Source organism: Neophocaena asiaeorientalis, unplaced genomic scaffold (assembly GCF_003031525.2).
Source record: "Neophocaena asiaeorientalis asiaeorientalis breed wild unplaced genomic scaffold, Neophocaena_asiaeorientalis_V1.1 scaffold388, whole genome shotgun sequence".
Taxonomy (NCBI): Eukaryota; Metazoa; Chordata; class Mammalia; order Artiodactyla; family Phocoenidae; genus Neophocaena; species Neophocaena asiaeorientalis.
In genome coordinates, this window is record NW_020172738.1 from 3,106,080 (window position 1) to 3,126,830 (window position 20,751).

At 43.4% G+C, this 20,751-nt stretch overlaps 1 protein-coding gene across 2 annotated transcripts in view; it reads left to right on the forward strand.

Annotated features, from left to right (window-relative positions):
* Positions 1–20,751, forward strand: part of PID1 (phosphotyrosine interaction domain containing 1) — a 311,639-nt gene that overhangs the window by 66,354 nt on the left and 224,534 nt on the right. The window contains exon 1 of one of the 2 annotated variants that reach the window (XM_024740613.1): positions 7–60. The exons of the other annotated variant lie outside the window; for it this stretch is intronic. Coding sequence (XP_024596381.1) covers positions 31–60 — 30 coding nt within the window. The 5' untranslated portion in view covers positions 7–30. Of the gene's footprint in view, positions 1–6; positions 61–20,751 lie in introns of those variants that run through there. 2 annotated transcript variants of the gene reach the window in all.

Below are 20,751 nucleotides of genomic sequence, written 5' to 3' on the forward strand. Positions count from 1 at the left end.
GTCTCCTCTGCCAGACCCCACGGCTGGAAGATGTGGCAGCCGGCCACGGAGCGTCTGCAGGTAAGGGGCACCGGGTGACCGGGGGCCAGCCTGGAGGAGAAGGTGCTCGCACCGGAGGAGCAGAGGTGGTACGTCTGACCACTGCCAAGGATTTGCCCACAGCGATCGTGTGTGAACGCAAGGATTAGAACCTGATGCTGTCGGCTTAACCCAGCGCCGGGCACCCGGTCGGGGTGAGGGTGGGTGATGAAATTGACGAACGCATTGCTTCGGGCGGCGCAACTTTTGCCTTGGGGATTAGTTGCCTGTAGGTATATATAACGCTGGACTTTCTGACCAGCAATTTTAGATTGTATTCCACTGACACAATTTACTGGTCTGGGGTTAGGAATTTTGCATCCAGATTTTTTTTTTTTTTCTCCTTTTCGTCTCCAGGAAAGACAGAACAAATGATTTGAGAAAGCATTCGTTTGCCAATATAATTTGGAAATATCAAGCTTGGTTTGGCTTGGTCATGGTATGCTGCTTATTCTATTTTATTTTCAACTATTTGTTGGAGCTCTCCCTTCGTCTCCCCTGAACCCAAGCTCCCCTACATATTTGAAAATCAAAAGTTAAATTCAGCCAGGAATACTTAATGCCCTGGGTCATCCCATCAAAAGTTTTTCATTGCTGTCTACTGAAATATCAAACTGCTTTTACTTTGGATTCTGAAGCCAGGGAGATGAGATGGGAAGGCGGTCGAAGTGAGAAAGAGGGGCGTTTTCAGGGAGGAGCTCATTCAGTGACACTCGGGACCCCGAAATCACCCTGACTGCAAGGTTTGACTGCCTTCGCTGGAAAATATTCTCAGGAGGAAGGGCAGCTACTCTGCCAGATAAAATCCACTGAATCCTGCAGTTAAAGTTTTGGCAGGCTTAGAGCCACACTGTTTCATAGTAAACTTTGAAGAAGTGGTTAAGTGGTAAAATACAGCACCGTTGGAAGCCAAATGCATCTGAAGACTTGGGACAGTGGAGGCCAGGAGCCTTCACTGGCTTTGGAGGTTTCTCAATGAAAATTCAAAGGGCCAAACACGGACTGTCTGTCTCTCAGATGCTAGGAGAGTCTAACCTTTGCCTGTGAGTTCTCATACTGAGGGTTAACCTGCAGAGGGCATTGCTTTTAGCAGAAGTAGATGCCTCACAACCCCATTCCAAGCCTCCCCGGGCCTGCAGTCTGGGGGAGTGGGTTCACAGTAAGAGCTTGAGACACCAGGCCAGTCCCCTAGGGTCTCAAACAGAATGAACAAGAAAAGAGATCTTTAGCCTTGAAGATAGGGAGGTGGATGACCAGCCTCCTAACTCTCTCCTTCTCTTATTAAGAGAGTCAATATTGAGCTCTGAATGATTGGCCAAAGGTGATGTAAATGTATTTCAACCCTGGCATCCGTTACCAGTTGTACGTGTGCATTTTCCCTTCAGTTCAGGGTGGTGAATTTATTCTAAAGGAAGGAGTGACTTAGCGAGGGCGGAGGGCTTCCCATCCAAGTGAGGAGAGAAGCTCTTGGAGGTCCTTAGAGAGATGAGGTCAGAATTCCTGGGGGTGGCTTTTGTGGCCTGGGGATCCGTGCCTCTGCAGAGTTTGTAGATTTTTGTCTCTTGAAGCTATTTCTACCGGCCTGTTTCATGTAGGGACTCCTGTGTGCTCCACAGCACGTGACCCTTGGCAGGAGCTAGCTCTGGCTTGCGTTCCGCATGGCGATCGTTCCTCGCTAGAAATGTCCTGGCTCTTCTGTGAAATGTACACATGTGCGTTTGGCATGAGCCTGGTGTATTACAGTGTGTATTTGCAATGCATTTGTTTCATTTTGAAGTGTCAGATTGAAAGAGCAGGGGTTTTTGGCTTTTGAAAGCTCAAGTAAACATGCCTAGTCACTGACTAAAATCAAGTCACCATTGGAAGATACTTATCGACACAGGGCTTAACTTCATGCTGCCCTAATTTAAATTAGCAGCCAGACCTGGTTCTCTTTTAAAAGTATACCTCAAGCCTTGCAATTATAAAAGTGAGCCACATGGAGAAAAATCTTTGTATTCATGGCTTCTTCCCCAATAGCAGCTTAGCTCTTCTTTACAGCACGATTTGTATGTTTTTATTTTTTGCTTCTGGGGAAGGGAGCTGTTGAGGGTGACGTGGTGAGTGAGCTGCTTGTAATGATACTTTGTTTACATTCCTTGTGGTTATTTTTGTCACTTGGGCTCTGTTTGCCGTCTGCGATTTTTTCTTCCCTTTTTTGCCCTCAAGGCACCACTGTATAGGAACGTTGGTTTCCGATTCCTCAGTGAATGGGATGCTTCACATGCCCAGATGTTGTGGCCATGGAAATGGCAATGGAAAGCATGTTGGATGGGGAAATAATGATGAATCCCTGTCTGTAACAGAGTCAAAGCCCCACCCTCCTTACACAAATCTGTTTAACTTTCTCATACCACCTCACTGGTTTTTTTCCTCATTCATTTTTAATGCAAACATTCTAACTTAGATGAGCTTGAGTGAAGAGAATGCTTCAAGGAACTGTTCCCAGAGCTTCCTAACAGGACTAAGGAGTCAATTTCTTGTACAAATACCTAGAAACAAAAGAGGTGAGGGAAGAAAAGGACATCTTTCCTTAACTGACTTTATTAGGTCCTCTTAGATGACGCCATTCAAAAGGTCCATGGCCCAGGGAGGGAGTGTGGCTGAACTTTGTTTAGGCTAGACAGTCATCCTCTAACTAACGTGAGTCCAGTATCCAGCTCTCTTGCTCGGGAAATGGCGTCTTTGGTCAGGGTGGATTATTGTTATCAAGCCCCACTTCTTCGCCAAATGAACGAACGCTGATTTTTCTGATCTGAGGCTTTGCTGTTTGACCCAAATCCAGTACAGGCAAAGTGACCTGTTGCCCCGAGCAGGGCTGAGCTGGGGAATTTCTCATTCAGTCACACAGACTGTGGCAAGTTCACCTGCCCACCTGAATGTTAAAACTTCTGTTACATCCCACTCGAGCCCTCGCTGGGAGCTTCTGCCATTAAAAATATAGTAGGATCAAAGGGGATGTGAAGATTTAAATTACCACCCCAGCTTTTAAAATGGAATAAATATGAATTCTTCCCTTTTTACCTTCTCCTTTGCACAGCAGACTTTTTTCCTTAGAGGGACTCGGGAGAGTTATAAATTTTTTAAGAAGCAGATTTGAAACAGGCTTTTTTTCAGAAAAAGTGGAAGAGGACTTTCCAGTAAAAAAGGCTAAGTATTGGTTTTCAACATAGAGATGAGACTACTTCTGGCCTCGATATTTTACAGTTTACACGGGTTGCCTGATTGACTTCATTGTTGGGCCGGGCAGAGGCGTTAGAAGTGACAGACTCATCGGCTCAGGAGTGTGGGCTCAGCCACGAGGAGCGTGCATTTCCCCAGAGCGTCTGTCTTCAGGGTGCTACCACATACATTTTTTGGAAGCCTGGAAAGGTGGAGAGCAGGAGAAAGATGACTGGAGACTGAGTCTGGAACAAAGGAGGTCAATGCATCCTTGCCTATCGTGTAGTTATTACAAGGACGGAATGGAGAGTAGTAATAGAAAGGTATGGAAAAAAGTTCTGGCAAATTCTAACTGTGGAGTAGATCTATGTGTGACCGTCTTCTCATGAGGCGTTCTATAAAGGTCCTAGTAATTTGCCTGTTTTTCCTGGAATTAAAATGTCTTCATGGCAGATCCAGAAAATACAGAACTTTTATCGATAAAGCTGGCTTTTGGCTTCTCAGCCTGGACCGTGTTTCCCCCTCACCATTTTTTTTTTTTTTTCATTCACATTTTGGTCAATGGCTGTACCTTAGAACCTCCAAGAGGGTGAAATGAGGAAGGGTAGGGAGGAAACCAGATCCTGAAGAACCTTTCTTTTAGTTTCTTGTTAAACGTCTGGCTGATAAAAAGGTTTACATTTGTGACTAAATACTATTGGGTTGGCCAAAAAGTTCATTGGGTTTTAAATAAAAAGAAAAGACATTTTTCATTTTCACCAAGAACCTTCTCGAACAACGTATTCATTAACCGAATGAACTTTTTGGCCAGCCCAATATTTGGAGATTGGAGGCGGTAACAGCACTTCTTCCCCAGCATCGTCTTGCCCTTTCTCTGCCTTGTCATATTGGGTGGATCTTGCCTTGGCCTGGAGCGTCAATTGTTCATGACTTATTTCTCTGTCATTACCCACTTCCACCTTTCCCTTGAGAAGGGAGATGGAAGAACCTTCTAAAAGATCAGCTAGAGACCGTTAGACTGGGCCCATCAGGCAGAGAGAAAAGCTTGGCAAATCCAACACTTTTCCTGGCAGACCAAATTGACAGGAGGAAAACAGAGCGAGGCAGATCATGGCAACACCAGCTTTTATGGAGCACGTGCTGTGTGTGTGGCACGACGCTAAGGGGTTTTATTTGAATTATCTAGCTCATTTACCTTCCATAACTGCTTTTATCCCCTCGTTATAGATAAAGAAACTGAAAGCCAGAGAGTTTAAATGATCTGGCCAGGGTTGGGCAGCCAGACATGATCTGAGCTGGAATTCGAAGTAGGAGGTTTGCTCTGGATCTCCATCACCACTTTTCTGTTATTTAGAAAGATGAGACAGCAGGATGATGTACACATGCGGGTGCTGTTGTTATTAATAAATAGAATGGCAACAGTGGGGGCCTCATGGGCTCCGAGAGACTACTTTCATATCTCTTGTTGAAGCCGTGTGGTTGCCTGCGTGGACCAAGGGCTACCCTCTTTTTGGTGGCCCAAATCTCTGGGGGAAGTAAACTGCTGTGTCGTCCTCAAGTGCCATTTAAGAGTCTCTTAAGCTGGAGCACATGGCATTTATCCAGACTAGAGACCTTGAAACTGCAATAAAGACTGATCATGTCTGCAGTCGCTCCCCATTTAGGCCAAAAATGGGAGGAAGGGAGGGAGGAGGTCGGAGAGTTCAAGAGCAGTTGCTTAGAAATGAGTAATAGCTGCTCTTACAGACACACAGGTTTCTCACTAAATCAATCCTACGTTTTGCTGTTCTTTTCAGCCCTCATAGTGGAGTAAGCATAAAGCATTGGGCCTTATCCTTCCTAAAGAAAACTTGGACTTGTCATTAATTTGAGGTCTCGCAGAAGTAAAATGCTACCTTGTATCATTGGGTCATTCCTGGAGTTTTGACAAACTAGAGACCTTAAAAGCTGGCAATAACCCTGATCACTTCTGCAGTCGTTCCCCATTTAGACCAAAACTGTGGGGGAAGGGAGGGAGGAGGTCAGAGAGTTCAAGAGCAAAATCTCTACTAAGTGACTTGCAAAATGCTAGTCTTGGGAAAAAAACTCTCTGTCCCTTGGTTACCCATTGCCTAATGTTGACTGTCCTGGGTTATCTTGGAGCATTAGGCAACGTTTTGCATTTTGTTTGATGTTCCAGATTATCTCTCTCTTCCCGCCTTCCCTTGCACTGACTCCATTCCACCGTATGAATTTGTCCCATAAATTGGATCCTGGAGCAGCTGACGCTGGACAGCCCCACGGCTATTGGCCATCAGGCTCCCTTGCACAGGGCTATTTTGACGCCTCCAATTAGCCGCAGTTTAGGGACTCGTTAGTGGTCAGCAAATAAAACCAGTCCAGAAGCACTCAATGGCTGCAGTGTGCTTTGCTCAGCCACCTTTGGGCACAAATCTAAATGGAAGCTTTATCTAAGGAGAGCAAGAAGAAATATTTGAGGCATTTGTCCAAAGACCTCCTTAGAGTCTCGTGGAATTCGTTGCTATCATTTTATGTTAACTTAAAAAAAAAAAAGGTTGTGATCCCAATTTAGCTGCTCTCCAGTGATAAAGCGTCAGAATATTCACCAGGTCCAAACCCCAGGGCGAGAACTGGAAGAGGATGGTGTCAAGGATAAAGCCCAGACTTGCTTTGTGCCTTTGGCATATTCCAATGCTACCAAAGTCACCAGAGGCTCTCTCACTTAGCACTGATGCCACTTGGTATTTGCCGAGATATTCCTTCCCAGTAAGACAGCCCAGGCCGTCTCCTCCCCTCATGTGTGGTGACTGAGGTCTTAATTTGATAAAGGAGGTTTCAGTAGTAAGAAAAATACCACCTCCTTCTGTTCTTTAAAGCCTATGTATTAGTTGGGTCTTTTATTACTTGCACCCTTGGCTTTCCTAACTGACATGGCTACAAAGGGACCAAGAGTCAGATTCAGAGCCTGGTCTCTATGTCTTACTCATTGTTATGGGTTGAGTTGTTTCCCTCCCCCACCGCCACCCCGACACAGATATGTCAAAATCCTAACCCTGGGACCTGTGAGTGTAGCCTTATTTGGAAATCCAGTCTGTGCAGATGTAATTGAGTGAAGGCGATGTCATACTGGATTAGGGTGAGCCGGAAACTCCATGACTGATGTCCTTATAAGGAGAGATTTGAAGACACAGAGGAGACACGGGGAAGAGGGCCATGTGAAGATGGAGACAGAGTGTGGAGTTATGCTACCACAAGCCAAGGAAAGCCAAGCACGGCTGGCAACCACCCGAGGCTAAAAGAGTCAAGGAACGATTCCTCCCTAGAGCTTTTGGAGGGGAATGGCCCTACCAACATCATGGTTTTGGATTTCCAGCCTCGCAGGATTGTCAGAGAGTACATTTCTGTGGTTTTAAACCACCCAGTCTGTGGTGATGTGTTATAGCAGCTCTAGGAAGCTAACACGCTAGTACATTCGTGAAACCTGCTGCCTTTGTCTGTGTTCTGTCACTGTACTTCCGAGGGCTAAGGTGTGCCCGACTTCCATATACTGGGGCTAAATTAGTGGTTCTGTATAGCACGCTTTTTGTGTTGAGTGTGAATTTGCTTATGGTGGATTTGAAAAATAATGAAAACGGACATTAGAGAACAATTAAATGCTGCTTCCTTCTCTCTCATCTACTTCTGGTCAACATCCTGGGAAAATGAAGCCAACACCGAGAGGAATGTGTGCCCTGTTGCCAAGGGAGGGGCCTCTGGAAGTAAATGTGCTTCAAGAGGTAGTTCACGCTGGTACTTAAAATTATGGGCTGGGGTGTGGAAGACAGTCAATTCCAGGAGGATCTCAGTGACCCTTTTCCAGACAGGCAGGACCGAGGGAGGCCCAGGGCTTTATTCTCAAACGATCGGGGTTGTCCGTCTCTGCAGGGTCCCGGGTAGCCAGCCTCTGGGATTTGCCTCTTCCCGGCAAGGACAACTGTAGATTGATGTTAGAATCCACTTCCAGTCGACCTCTAGGACAGCTTCAGAGTATGTCTGGTTGACTATTCGTATCTGGTTGGATATTTTGTTTTGTTTTTCACTCGGTGGCTGCATAAAGTATTTTAATGAGGTATCCATGCCTATGCTGAACTCACTTTTACGATAAAATAAATGTCATTAGGAGTCATAGTACTCGCTTTTCTGGGCCAGCTCCTCTTTTTCATACAGTAGCCACGATGGCACAGACGTTTCCAGTCCTGACGAGGGTAAGGAGCCTGGATCGCTGCACAGCTGCTCGTTGGATTTGCGTTTCTTAGAGTGAAGAGTCACTCAAGTTTTTTTTTTTTTAATTTATTTTATTACCATATAGTTGATTTACAATGTTGTGTTAATTTCTGCTGTACAGCAAAGTGATTCAGTTATACATATATATACACACACACTCACACACACACACGCGCACACACACACACACACACACGCATTCTTTTTCATCATGGTTTGTCGCAGGATACTGAGAGTCACTCAAGTTTTGAAAGGCTGCTTTACTTTCCACTCTCTTCCTCAGTAGGGAAGGATGCTGCACATGTGAAAGGGAGGGAGAGGTGCCAGGAGAAAGGGGCTCCTTAATCGTTATCCTTTCTTAATAGTAGATCCACCCTAATCCTTTCATGACAAACCCTTCCCCACGGTTTCTGTGTAATTGTGGGTCTGGGGATAAACACGCAGATACTGTAGCCCCTTCTGCCCACCGCATGCTTTGGTGTCTTTACATCAGGAACCAGCTTTCCCTCAGGTGTGTACGGCATCCTGGTGTACAAGCCACCTATAATGCGGGACAGTAGACACTGCTGTTTACTTTCTGTGTCTTCTGAGGCTGCTCCCTAGGCACGGACCTGGGGGCTGCGGGACCGTGGTGCTGATGAGTGGCTGTTGCTACTTTTTTTTTTGCTTTAGGTTTAACTGCTTGGGAGCTTAGTGCGTTAGTTTCGCAGGGCCGCTCTAATGAAGTACCACAAGCTGGGTGGCTTAAGCAACAGAAATGTACTGTTTCATAGTTCGGGAGGATGGATATCTCCAATCAGGTTGCGTGAAGGGTCGATAGCTTCCGAGGGCCGTGAGGGAGAATCTTTTCCATGCCTCCCTCCCAGGTTCCGGTAGTTTGCTGCAAATCTTCGGCATTCCTTGGCTTGTGGCAGCTTCACTCCAGCTGAAGCTTTGCATGGTGTTCTCCCCATGTGTTTTTCTCTGTGTCCAAATTTCCTTTCTTATAAGGACACCGGTCATATCGGATTAGGGGCCCACCCTAATCCAGTATGATCTCATTCTAACGTAACTAATTATATCTGCAATGATCCTATTTCCAAATAAGGTCACATTCTGAGGTACTAGGGTTTAGGACTTTTACATATGAAATTTTTGGGGACACAATTCAACCTATAATATTTAGTGTGGAAATTTTTTTGGGGGGCGGTTATCCCTCATGTACCAAAATATTTCTCCCTACTAGAACCAACCACCAAAAAAACCCACTTTTTTTCCAAGTGGTGGTACAGATGTGTAATGGAATAGGGTGTACATCCTCTGCATGGCAAAGTCATGGCTACTATTTTAGACTTGATTTGACTCAAAAATTACAAAATAATATCTGCTTAGGGTACCAAGAAGTTGATAATCTTGTTCATTCCCTCATTCTCAGTTCTGCCCACGAAGGAAACTCATGTGATCTGTCTGGTAGTTTTTTGCCCATAATTTTCCCTAGGTTTTTGCAAACACATACAAATATATAGATACATATTTAGGTTTTTCTCATTTGTTTAAATAATATAATCATTATATATATAAAACTCTGTAACTTTTTTCACTTTACAGAATGTTTCTTGGATCTCTCTTCTGGTCAGTACATGTAGCCCCAACTCATTCCTTTTACTCCCTACATAAAATTTTGTGGTGGAGCTGGACTGTAATTTATTCAGTCCTTCCTGTGTCAGGGAATATTTGGGTTGTACCCATTTTTTGTTGTGGTTGTTTTCCTCCCGTAAATAATACTGTTATAAGGGTCTGCACACTATCATTGTGCTTGTATTTCTTTAGATGGAACTGATAAAATTGGAGTTGCTGAATCAAAGAGGATGCACGTTTTAAATTTTAGCAGCTGTCAGCGAGGGCCTTTTTTGAGAGTTCTCCTTTTTGATCAGAAGTGAATGTGATTTTGACAGAAGTGTAAAGAAATAGTTTGCTGGAGAAAGGGTAGTCTTTTCAACGAAACGATGCGGAAACAATCCATATGCAAAACAGCAAAATCAATGACATCAGCAACAAACCCAAAACTTCAGTCTGTACCTCATACATATTCTATACAAAAATTCACCTAAAATGAATCATAGACCCAGGTGTACCACAAAACCATAAAACTTCTAGACAGAAACAGCAGAAAATCTTTGTATGCATCTGTGTAAACATTACTACAGTCAAGGTAATGAACAGATCCACTACACCCAAAAGTTTCTTTGGGTTGGGCAGAGATTTCCTAGAACAATAACAAAAACACATGGAATAAAAGAAAACTTGGGTAAATTGGACTTCATCAAAATTCTGCTCTTTAAAGAGCAGGACATTTCTGCTCTTTAAAGATATTTATAAGAGAATGAAAAGAAGACACAGACTGGGAGAAAATACTTGCAAATCATATATTTATAATAAAGGGCTTGTATCCAGGATATATAAAGAACTCTGAAAACTCAATACTGTAACACGATAAACAACCCAATTAAAGAAAATGAGCAAATGATTTGAACAAAAAAGTTATATGGATAGGAAATCAACACATGAAAACACATCATTAGTCATTAGGAAAATGCAAATTAGAAGCACAATGAGATAACACTGCCCAACTATAGAACAGCTAAAATTAAAAAGGCTTCAACCGTACCAATTGTTGGCAAGGACGTCGAGGAACCGGACCTCTCATGCACTGCTGGTGGGGATGTGAAATGACTGAAATCAGAACCACAGCTGCCTGAGCCTGGGGCGGGAGGAACTTTTGGGGGTGTTGGATGTGTTCAGCGTCTTGATTATGGTGATGGTGGTTTCATGGGCTTGTACCTATGTCAGAACTTACAAACTTGTGCAGTATACTTACACGTCATTTATCCCTGAAGCTGTTAGAGTGCGTGTGGAATTGTCACTGTATGCCAAGCACAGTGCCAGGTGTTGGGAACTGAACAATAATCCTAGTTTCTGCTCTCACTTCGAATTCTCTGTAGTTTTTGTTTTCTTTTAACTGGATATTAAAATTCTAGCCCAGAATGTAAATAATGAACTCTATATTTTTCTTAGAGCTCCATTGTCTCCTTTTCAAACATTTCTTTGTTTACTTCCTGAAATGACATTTGCCATCCATCTCAGTTTGCCCAAGGATCTGAGAGAAACTGGTAGTTGAGCAAGAGAAGAAATCCAGACCAAAGGATGGAACGTTCAAGCTGATGCCTTGGTGGATCTTCCTCATTCAGGATGGCCCCTTTAACCTCCATCCTCCCAGGGACGCATTTCTCACTTCTTTCTAACATGTTGGTTTTCCAGCTGACTTTTCCAGCTACCCCTGTCCTCTGGGCCCTTTTTAGCCCTGTATCTTAGCATCTGATTCCTCCCCTAGTGGCCAGTAGACTCAGGAGATTTTGCTATCGAAAGGGTGAATTTCTGGTATTGTGATCCCTGCAGCTGGTCGGGCCACCTGCCTGCCATTGTTCCTCCTGTGATAGAAAACACACAGAGAATACGTTCTGCAAAACCATTTGTGGGTCTTGAGTCTAGTTTGCGGATGTAATATGCCTAGCAAATATAGGGTCTGGATTCCTTATGGAACAATTCTTTTTCTCAAGAAGATAGCAACTACAACATTTTAGGTAAGATGCAACAACTTTACCAATGGCCATTGAACTTTAGTAAAAAGCTATTGAGAAGCATATGAAAATAACTTTAGTTTAGAAAACATTCTTCCCCTCAGGGAGGAAAATTTGAGGAATTTGATTTCATCTCTTTTAAAGGGCAAGGAATAGAAGCCTTTGTTTAATAAATATATAATGAGATCATGTGGCATCTTGTCCAATCTGAGGTCCTGTTGAGGTGATGGGGCGCTATTAGTAACTAATGAGAACAGCAGGCATGACCTGTGAGTCCGTCTCCTGGCAAACCAGAATGTGTGGTCACTCCTGAGTGTGGCACATAAAATGCTAGACTTCTGTTCCTCTGTTTACTTTGGGGGTGAAGGAAAGAAATGAAATGGGTTGAGGTGAGGGATGGCAGATGGGTGAGAAAGTCAAGCAGAGGGGAGACTGGGGAGCTGAGGGGGTAAAGGATGGGCAGACACCAAACGAGGAAGAAAGGGAAGGGCGGGGGAGTGAGCACCATGCCTGGCATGTCTGCGTGCGCCACAAAGGTTAGCTGTCTGTCACACCTTCAATGCAGCTGTCGGCTTTGATACATTATTCCTTTGAGCAAAGGCATCAGATGCTCACACCTGCTCAGTGATGCCGAATGTTTTGGTGGATTACCTGGCTTTCTTGGAAAAACAGTTCTTTTCAGATAAAGAGCCTGGAAACTTTGAGGGGAAAAAAAGGTAGATCCAAAGCCACAGGGGCGAGCAGTAAGGGAGAAATGGGAGGTGATGGGAGAATAAGCTTGTCCCTCAGTATCTGAGGGGGCGTTTGTTCCAGGACCCCCGCGGGTACCAAAATCCGTGGACGCTCAAGTCCCTTATATAAAATGATGCAGTACAGTTGGCCCTGCGTGTCTGTGGATGCTGAACCCGCAGATACGGATGGTGACTGTATTTCTTTAGGGTACAGATCAGGCTGCCTGTGGCCCCTACAAGCTACTGAATGGTGGAAAGACCGTGGGGTTTTTAATCACCCACGGATCCAGATCTCGGCTGCTTCACTTATTGGGGGTTATCTCAGGGCCTGTGATTTATATTTTTTCAACTTTAAGATGGGGATAATAACATTTAGCTCCTGACTGTCAGTTGAAATGCGGGATACATGGTATCTGGCACGTTATTGGGAGCTGGTAAATACTAATTTCTTCCCCTACTTCAGGTCCAAGAGTGAACTAGGAATAGCAGTGTAGCGTCTTGGAACCAAGCAGACAAGTTTTGTGTTTCCCAAAGTCTGTTCTGTGAAGCACAAGCTCAGCGAGCTGCTCTTAGGAGTCTTGCCACAAGGAGTTCAGTCTCTGGGTAGATTTGGGAAGCACCAGGTGAAGCACAGGACTTCTCGTAGCCTTTCAGATGCCAATGCCCTGTGAATTTCCACAGGAGGGGAGAAGATAATCCCTATATAAAGGCGCACCCACTATCCAGGGCACTTCGATATACAACCTGAACTTAAAGTTGACAAACTGTGGGCCTGAGGTTTGGCTCTAGCTTACAAAAATGTTTCCTTTGGCCCCTTCAGTGTATATGAAAACATCACAAATTAGTCTCCAGGATTGAAAAATTAGAGGAATTTATAGAGAAAGCTGGTCTTTCTGATTCTCTCAAAAATGCGGACAGTCCAACCACCGTGGGCCCAGGTTCTCCCATAGCGATCGCTGACCAGACGCTGCTCCACTGGGGTCGGGTGTGGCCTCCAGCTCCACCCAGGCCTTACGGAGCATGTCTCACTTATCACATCGCCTGCTGGGTCCTGCAGGTACTGGGATTGGGGACCCCGATCCAGCTTAGCAACTTCATTTGGCTGGTGAGAGAATTGAATGCCAAGTTCATGTTCTGTTGGAATCAGGATCAGATCCTTGGTCTCATGACTCTTTTTAAAAAAATTATTATTAATTAATTTATTTTTGGCCGCGTTGGGTCTTCGTTGCTGCGTGCGGGCTTTCTTCAGTTGCGTTGAGCGGGGGCTACTCTTCGTTGCGGTGTGCGGGCTTCTCATTGCGGTGGCTTCTCTTGTTGCGGAGCACGGGGCCCTAGGTGCGTGGGCTTCAGTAGTTGCAGCACGTGGGCTCCAGTAGTTGCAGCACGTGGGCTCAGTAGTTGTGGCTCACGGGCTTTAGAGCACAGGCTCAGTAGTTGTGGTGCACGGGCTTAGTTACTCCACGGTATGTGGGATCTTCCTGGACCAGGGCTCGAACCCGTGTCCCCTGCATTGGCAGGCGGATTCTTAACCACTGCGCCACCAGGGAAGTCCCAGTCTCCTGACTCTTAAAGGCCAATATGATAAACAATTGTGTGACTAAGTTTATTTGTTTAGCACTGTCCATAGTTCTCCCGGCACAACTCTGGGAGCCCACCCTCAGCTCCAGAAGTGGGGTTCCTCCTCCCATTTTCTGCCCTTTAGCACATTGTTGATGGGGGGGGTGTCTCTGGGCAGAAGTGGGAGGCTCCTCCCACTTCTCACTAAACACCAGTCACCCGGTTCCTACATCTCCCACACCAGGTAACTAAAGTTCCTCACTGTTATGGTATTGGCTCTTTGGGAGCTTTTTACTGCCAAACATTGGAACAGATTGCTTCCAAAAAAGGGGGTAAATTTAGAGGGTGGAGAGTAGTTTTAAATTGAATGGATCTCCACCTTTTTGCCACAGGTTATCAACCTATGAAGAACCGTTCAAATGCTATTTTAGGAAACCCAAACTGAAAGACATCTGTAAGGGTGGCAACACCTTTATAATTAAGAATCCCCGTTTCACCAAAAACACACCCAAAAGCACCTTGCAAGTGTTTTCTGATCATCCTGGGGGCAGATCTGCTGCTGCTTTCATTTACCTTCCCAGGTTGCCACTGTTCTACTTAACTCTGCCCATTTCCTGCAGCATTAGGGGATTCTGATTATTTTTGGTATTAAAAGTACTTGGAATTAACTCAGACAGTGGCTTGAGCTATAAAACAATGAATTAGACCCCCAACCTTCAACCGTCTACTCGGTTCATTGAAAGCACAAGTGCTGAGCACTTCCTGGTTCCTTAGTTTTCGATCATTCCTCTGGGTTAGGCTCTCTAACTATAGGTTTGAGACAGTTCCCTATTGATCTTCCAATAAAGGTTTATGAACTTTATTGATAACTATCCTAAAAATTATTACACACTCTAATCAGACCCAGAGTTAGAACTGTCTATCGTCTATCTATGTATCTGTCTATCTATCTATCTATCCTTCTAATTTAATCTATTCTAATTGAATCTAGCAGAAAAGGAAAGGGATGATTCTGGCTGCAGAATACGAAAGTCCTGGTCAATCTACAAGCTCAGAAAATATAATTACACCTTAGATACTTACAGAGTTATGAAAAAGGTTGACTTTTGGTTAGGAAGGAAAAAATTCAAATGCTTTTGAAGTACTTTTCAATAAAAGATAGTTATGCCTTTGAAATGTTAAAATAAGACCGAAGTAAAACTCTTCAAATGCCAGTCATATCATGAAGGGAGAGATTTAGTTGTACTTGAAAACCTAGACTAAGGACAGGTGCTACCACTAAGCCTAAAACTCCTAGCTCTGAGCTTCCTGGCAGCCTAAGTAAGAAGAGAAACATAATGAGTTATTTGACCCTCATTACCTAATAGAAGAATAGGATGTACATCAGCTCATCTGCAGCCCCAGACATTTTCCTAAATTGAAGACCCTGGAAATTACATGTGGGACATCATAACACCGACTATTGGGCAATAACATTATTTGTAGTTTTTGCCAAAGTTGTCCTTAGAAGTTGAAAAAATAAACAATTCAGTAGGAATGCTAAGACTGTTTATGTAGAAGTGGACATCTGTGTTTTTTTCTGCCCATCTTCATTTCCCATGTTCTGCTAACAGCACCCCGATTTTGCTTTTGGGAACTCTTCTTCCCCTGGTCCAGTGGGGGGACCTCATTCAGAGGGGCCTGGCAATCAGTGTGCCCTCCTTTAGCTGTGGGGTCGATGTGTACCCCAAATGTCTAGATTAGTCAGACAATTTCTCCCAAAAGTGGGGATCCTGAGAAGGGTGGCAGAAAGGCTGAAAGTAGCCAAAACCTGGTCATTCTACTCACCGTGATCTGTAGAAACTCTGTAGTCCTCCTGCATGGACCCCGGGAGCAACTTGATACCTGTCCTTTCTGAGCTTGGTCCTTCTACCCTCCTTCTAATCCAGTGTCACTCCAATTATTTATTTATTTATTTTTCTGCCTCCACGAGCCAGAGTTGGTACCAATTGCTTGTAACTACAAAACTCTGACTGATGTACAGGTAGATTTTCTTTTTTTTGAACCGTTTAACATTCAGTCTTCAAATTCTGCTTCACAGAAGGTGATATGTAGAACAGAACGTATGTGTGGAGGAAAGTGAGGGAGCCATGCTTGAAGGATCTCCAGGATACCAACCAGAAACCCAGGGATGCACACATGCCCCTTCTTGTGGGTACACCTTCTTTGTAAAACTTGTACATGCTTACTAAAGAATGGATGCAAATATTCCCCCCACCCTGGAATTTCTTATGCATATGCCCTTACTTTAGTAAGTGCCACTGAACAAAAATAATCCTAATTATCCTATAGTCCTGGCCCACAGCTTCCAAGTACTGGCCTGTCACTGGAGAAAGATTTCTGTCTTCGTTGTTTATAAGGGTGTAGCCCTGCTATTGGCATCTGCTACAAATCTTAAGGTTTTTATAACTTGGATGTCATTTTCACCTTCCTGCCAAATCTCTGCACTGAAAAAGCAGAGCGTCATGTTAAGTAATGATGCTTTTACTGCATCCAAAACAAATAAAGTATTTTGGTACACATAGTCAAGTGAATCCCGCTTGTCTCTTGTCTCTTGTCTCCGGAGCCTGGGGTAGAAATGGTGTCTGGGACACAAACAGCTGTTTTGGCCAAAATAGCTGAAAAGACAGGGTCTCAGGCTGTCTGAGCCTCAGTTTTTGAGAAACATTTGTAATTATTGGTTAAAAATGTGAATGGCTCTGTAAGTTCACTCTAGGACAATGTGGATTCTTGAGCCCAGAAAGTTAAATACCTACAAGTTTGGCAGTCTTGACCTTCTGGGTAGAGAATGCAGTTCCCTAGTTTTCAAGACCTGCTTTGCCACTTTGATTGAATACAAGGCGGAAATCTTCAAAACAAAGTTCTCTGGATGCAGGAAAAGTTCATCTGGCATCAGTTAGCTTGGGCATCTCCCGCCCCCTTCCTCACCCCACCCCCCTTGTCTTTTCTCTATGAGCTCGATGCTTTGTAGAAAATGAATGGCTTTGCAAAAGTGCAAATTTGGGAGAGTGTTGTACAACCAAAGAAAATTCAAATCAGCATTCCCCCTGTGGGAATCCTCTTGCGGAAATTGAAATTATATTTAAATATTCATTAAACCGCCAATATCTGTTTTAGGATGTTGACAGACTGTCTGAATGGTACAGCTCAATGGTTTTCTGGAAGTAGAGCAGTCTAGAGAATGAAGAATACAGAGTCTAAAAAGCCTGCTAATTGATGTGTCCTGCTCTCTGCTGTGTTAATGGTAAATAGCACAGGCTCAAGGCTGATTTCTTTACTCCTTGGCCCAGAGAACTGGCCTTTTTCTTCATAATGTAGTTGAATGCCCTTGTTGAACAGAGGCTGACCCGGGAGATAATGTGTGTGCTCTGAACAGGAGGGCCTGTGTGCTGGCAGGGTACCTACGAGCAGGGCAAGCGTTCAGTGAAAACTTGGAGGGAGTCTTTTGGAAATAAAACTTAGTTTGCAGGGACCTCAGCGTTACACATGAGGTAGGTTTGCTCTGCGATTTGGGGCCACATCTGTGTTTTCTCTCTTTTTTCTTTGAGCCTCTTCCTTTCTTGCTTCTCTCCTCCTCCTTTCCTCACAATTAATGGGAGTGGAGTTCTTTCCATTCCTGAATTTCTTCGAACTCTCTGGCTAACTGCTGAGTCTTTAGATACTTTTTATAGCTTTCCCAAGGGGTGATCATCACCTCTCTTTTCTCCCATCTTCCTGTTTCAGTGACTGTAGGCTCCTGATGAGCTGGAAGTCACAGCTAAATTGGACAAAAACAAATTTGGCTGTGGCTCAAAGCCATTGCTTATTTGGAGGGATTTTCTTTCTTTTTTTCTTAACTTTCTTTCTTTTTTGGCGTATGGTTAAGAGGGTATTATCCTTGCATTAGATAGTCATCAAAACTCATTTCTTGGATTGTGGAGGAAGGGAACAAATGGATCCATTTTGATCTGAGGACTGGAAGAAATTGATATATTGTTGATTTCTTGTAAAATGCACTAAAAAGTCTGTCTTGGAACTGAGCAGATGCCTGCTTTTGTCATGTTAAAGGACTGAGGCTATTTATCTTTTTTAATTTCGATTATTGGCCCCTCTAGATAGGAAATTGAAGCTTGATTTGAAGCTGTTAATGCATCACGGTAAATAAAAATGTGTGCTAGGGAAAATTGTTCTTCATCTCTCGCATTTCTGTGGGCATGTCAGACTCAGGAGAATTTTTATGTAGCATAACAATTTCTTGAGTGTTAGCATGTTTTTTTAACTTCACATTATAAATAGGAGCAGAAGTCTGCTTCAGAAATTTAAAACTAGATTACGGTTGGCCAAAGCAGAAGACAAAGCCATGGCTCTGTTACAGCTCACATCCTTGGGGTTCTGGGTAGTGGACTGACAGTGGAATAGACTCAACTAAAATGCTCTTATTATGGATGAATACTTCCTGATCTGTGGACCTTGGAACTCACGAGGGTCATGGAATTATTTTAAGATATCTATGAGCCTGATGTGCATTATACATTTTCTATAGACTCCAAAAATATACCTTGCCAAAAACCAACTACTTTTCAAATCCTGTGTGCTTTATTTAAAGAAATATTTATTTGAAATCATTATTGATTCATAGTGGCTCTTGGACTTTGTGCACCTTTTCCATTAGTGGGTACCAAACTCCTCTGTGTGAATCAGCAGCATTTTGGATTTAAAAAAGATTGTGACACTTGAAAGAGTCAAGCACTGTAGATTTCATGAGTGCCACATACGCGGGAAGAATACCCTGACTGGCTGAGACTTGTCACAGTGCCTCTCTTCATGTCCCTTTCTTACAGGCTTTACTTTCAGCAAGTGTTTATTGACCTTTTATTCTTGGGTGAGGGAGCTGCATTAATTTCTAAGGTGGGTCTAAAAAGTGATCCTGTGCTCAAGAAGGTTGCAATCAGTTAAATACTAAGTTGTCATCATGGGGGAGACTTCCATCCTAAGATGCTGTGAAAGGCAAAAGATGAGGACCTTTGTAACCTGTCCCTTTTTATTCGAAACACGAATGCTTTCCCTCAAGTCCTACCCAGGAGGATTCTAATATCTCAGGGGTGGGGACTACAGCACATGCTCGCCCGTTGCTTGGGAGAGCGGATATTTTCACTGGGCACTTTGCCCTGAACTGAGTTGGGGTTCTGTTACTATGGCCAGAGGGAATTAGGGCAGGCGATGCACCATTCCTACCTCAGGTGCTAAATTTAAAGTAATAGCAGATGTGGACGATATGGTATCCCCAGATTCTGTTCCTTTTTAAATTTTCCTTAGGGCCTTCGTGCTTTTCCTCCCCGTGGTTTGGATTAATCACACTGAAATCGACATAGTCCTCTGATTTCAACAGTCGGTCGATGCTCGTCTAATATGGTATCAGATGGTTTTCTAGCCCATCTTTCAATAAAAGTCCAATGGCATGTGTTGAGAATTACAAGAGTACTAAGAAAGGACGACTTTCTTTGTGATTAAAATAAAAATCGCATCTGAGGGTTTCGAAATTTAAGTTTTATGTTTGTTTGGACAGATGCTATTTCTTATTGGGAAAATGTCATTTGGTCAGTATTGCATATCCTTTTTTCCTCCTCTTTCTACACGTTGGATGTGAAACAATTGTATGGAATAAGGCAAAATGAACTAAAGTGTTAGTGATTCGGCAGAACCTTTTCTTCCTTCCCTTGTGTGCTTGGTGCTTGTAGAGAAGCACCCTTATCAGATGCTGAGGAACTGCTTTGATTCTTTGGTTCAAGTCAGGTACCATCTCCATCTGTCTCCACATCTTTTAATGCGCTGTGGACTATTTTCCACACTTTTGTGTGTTTTGATATCTGATGCCTTTGCTAACGTTGTTTCCTTAGTTTGAAATATCCTTCTGCATCACCTTCATGCTCTGCCTCAGAGATTACACTCCTCCCGTACAGATGAGACTGTCTCTCTTCTGCTTTTCCTGATCTCCGGTTGCAGTGAGTCATCCCTTTCTTTTGGACGTCCACAGTTTGTTCTTATGTCTCACTTATACCCCTTACCTCATTCTAGTTTTTCTTTTTATTGGAATTATTGGTGTATTTCCATCTCCTAAAAGCCTCTGAGCCTTAGAGGTTAGGGACCAGGTCTTTGTTCCTCATCGTATGTCTGATTGCACCTGGCATAATGCTTGGGATATAAATCTGAGAACACGATACAAGCCCAATAAGTATATTTATTGAACAGTGTTTCAGTGAATTAATGGTATTTTACAATTTGTTTGCCATCTCTCTTAATTTCTGTGGAAGGAGAATAGAGAGGTAGAATGGTATGCATGCCGTTGTAAGTTGGGGAGGATGGTAAGAGTACAGCTTGACTTTTGTATTGAAAGAAGGAGGGAGGTAGGGAGCAAGGTGCGGGGGGCGGAGAGAGAGAGAGAGAGAGAGAGAGCGCGAGCGAGAGGCTTTCTTGTATTTCTCTTTACAGCCAGCTGTTAATGGGGAAGCACACAACTGTGTGCCTATATTAAGCTCTTTGGAAAATGTCCTGATCTCCTTGACATTTAAGTCAACATATCATACATGGTATCTATTTTGTACATAAATTATTGCCTGCTTACTTGCTTATATTCGGGATATTATCTTTGTTGTATTTAATCTCTGGAATGCAAGAGATGTCAACAGTCAGGGCTATTTATAATAAATGATAATTAGTTGAAAATATAAAGTGTAGAAACTGCCTTGTTTAGAATTACTTCTGTTTCTTGGTCATTGATTATAGTGGAGTTTTAGATGGGGGGAGTCTGCGGCTTGCTTTTCCTTATGGAAGATACAATGAACTCCAGTTGGGTATGTCATCAAGAAATCTGGAGGCCTCCAGGATTGCCAAATACATTATTTGTTGTGATAGATAGGAAGTTCCCCCCCCAAAAAAAGAAAGAAAAAAGATATTTCCAAAGGATACAGAAGCACAGAATCCAGCTTGGCTTCTATTGGCCAAATACAGTACATGTTGAGCCTCAAAATAAACAACTATTGTCCTGGATCATATCCCTAAATAAAATTAGAATCTATGAGGGCATACTGATGCAAACAAACAAATAAATAAATAGGTGAGGAAGGAAAGTTATTCCTTAAAGTAGAATATCAACTAATAAATAAAGCAGGAATGATAGAGTTAGAAAATCACCATTTTGCAACCATCATAGTAATCATTGGTCCAGGCAACTATCACTAGTGAATACTAAAACTAGTTGATGGATGTTTGATGTGGGACAGGATGTT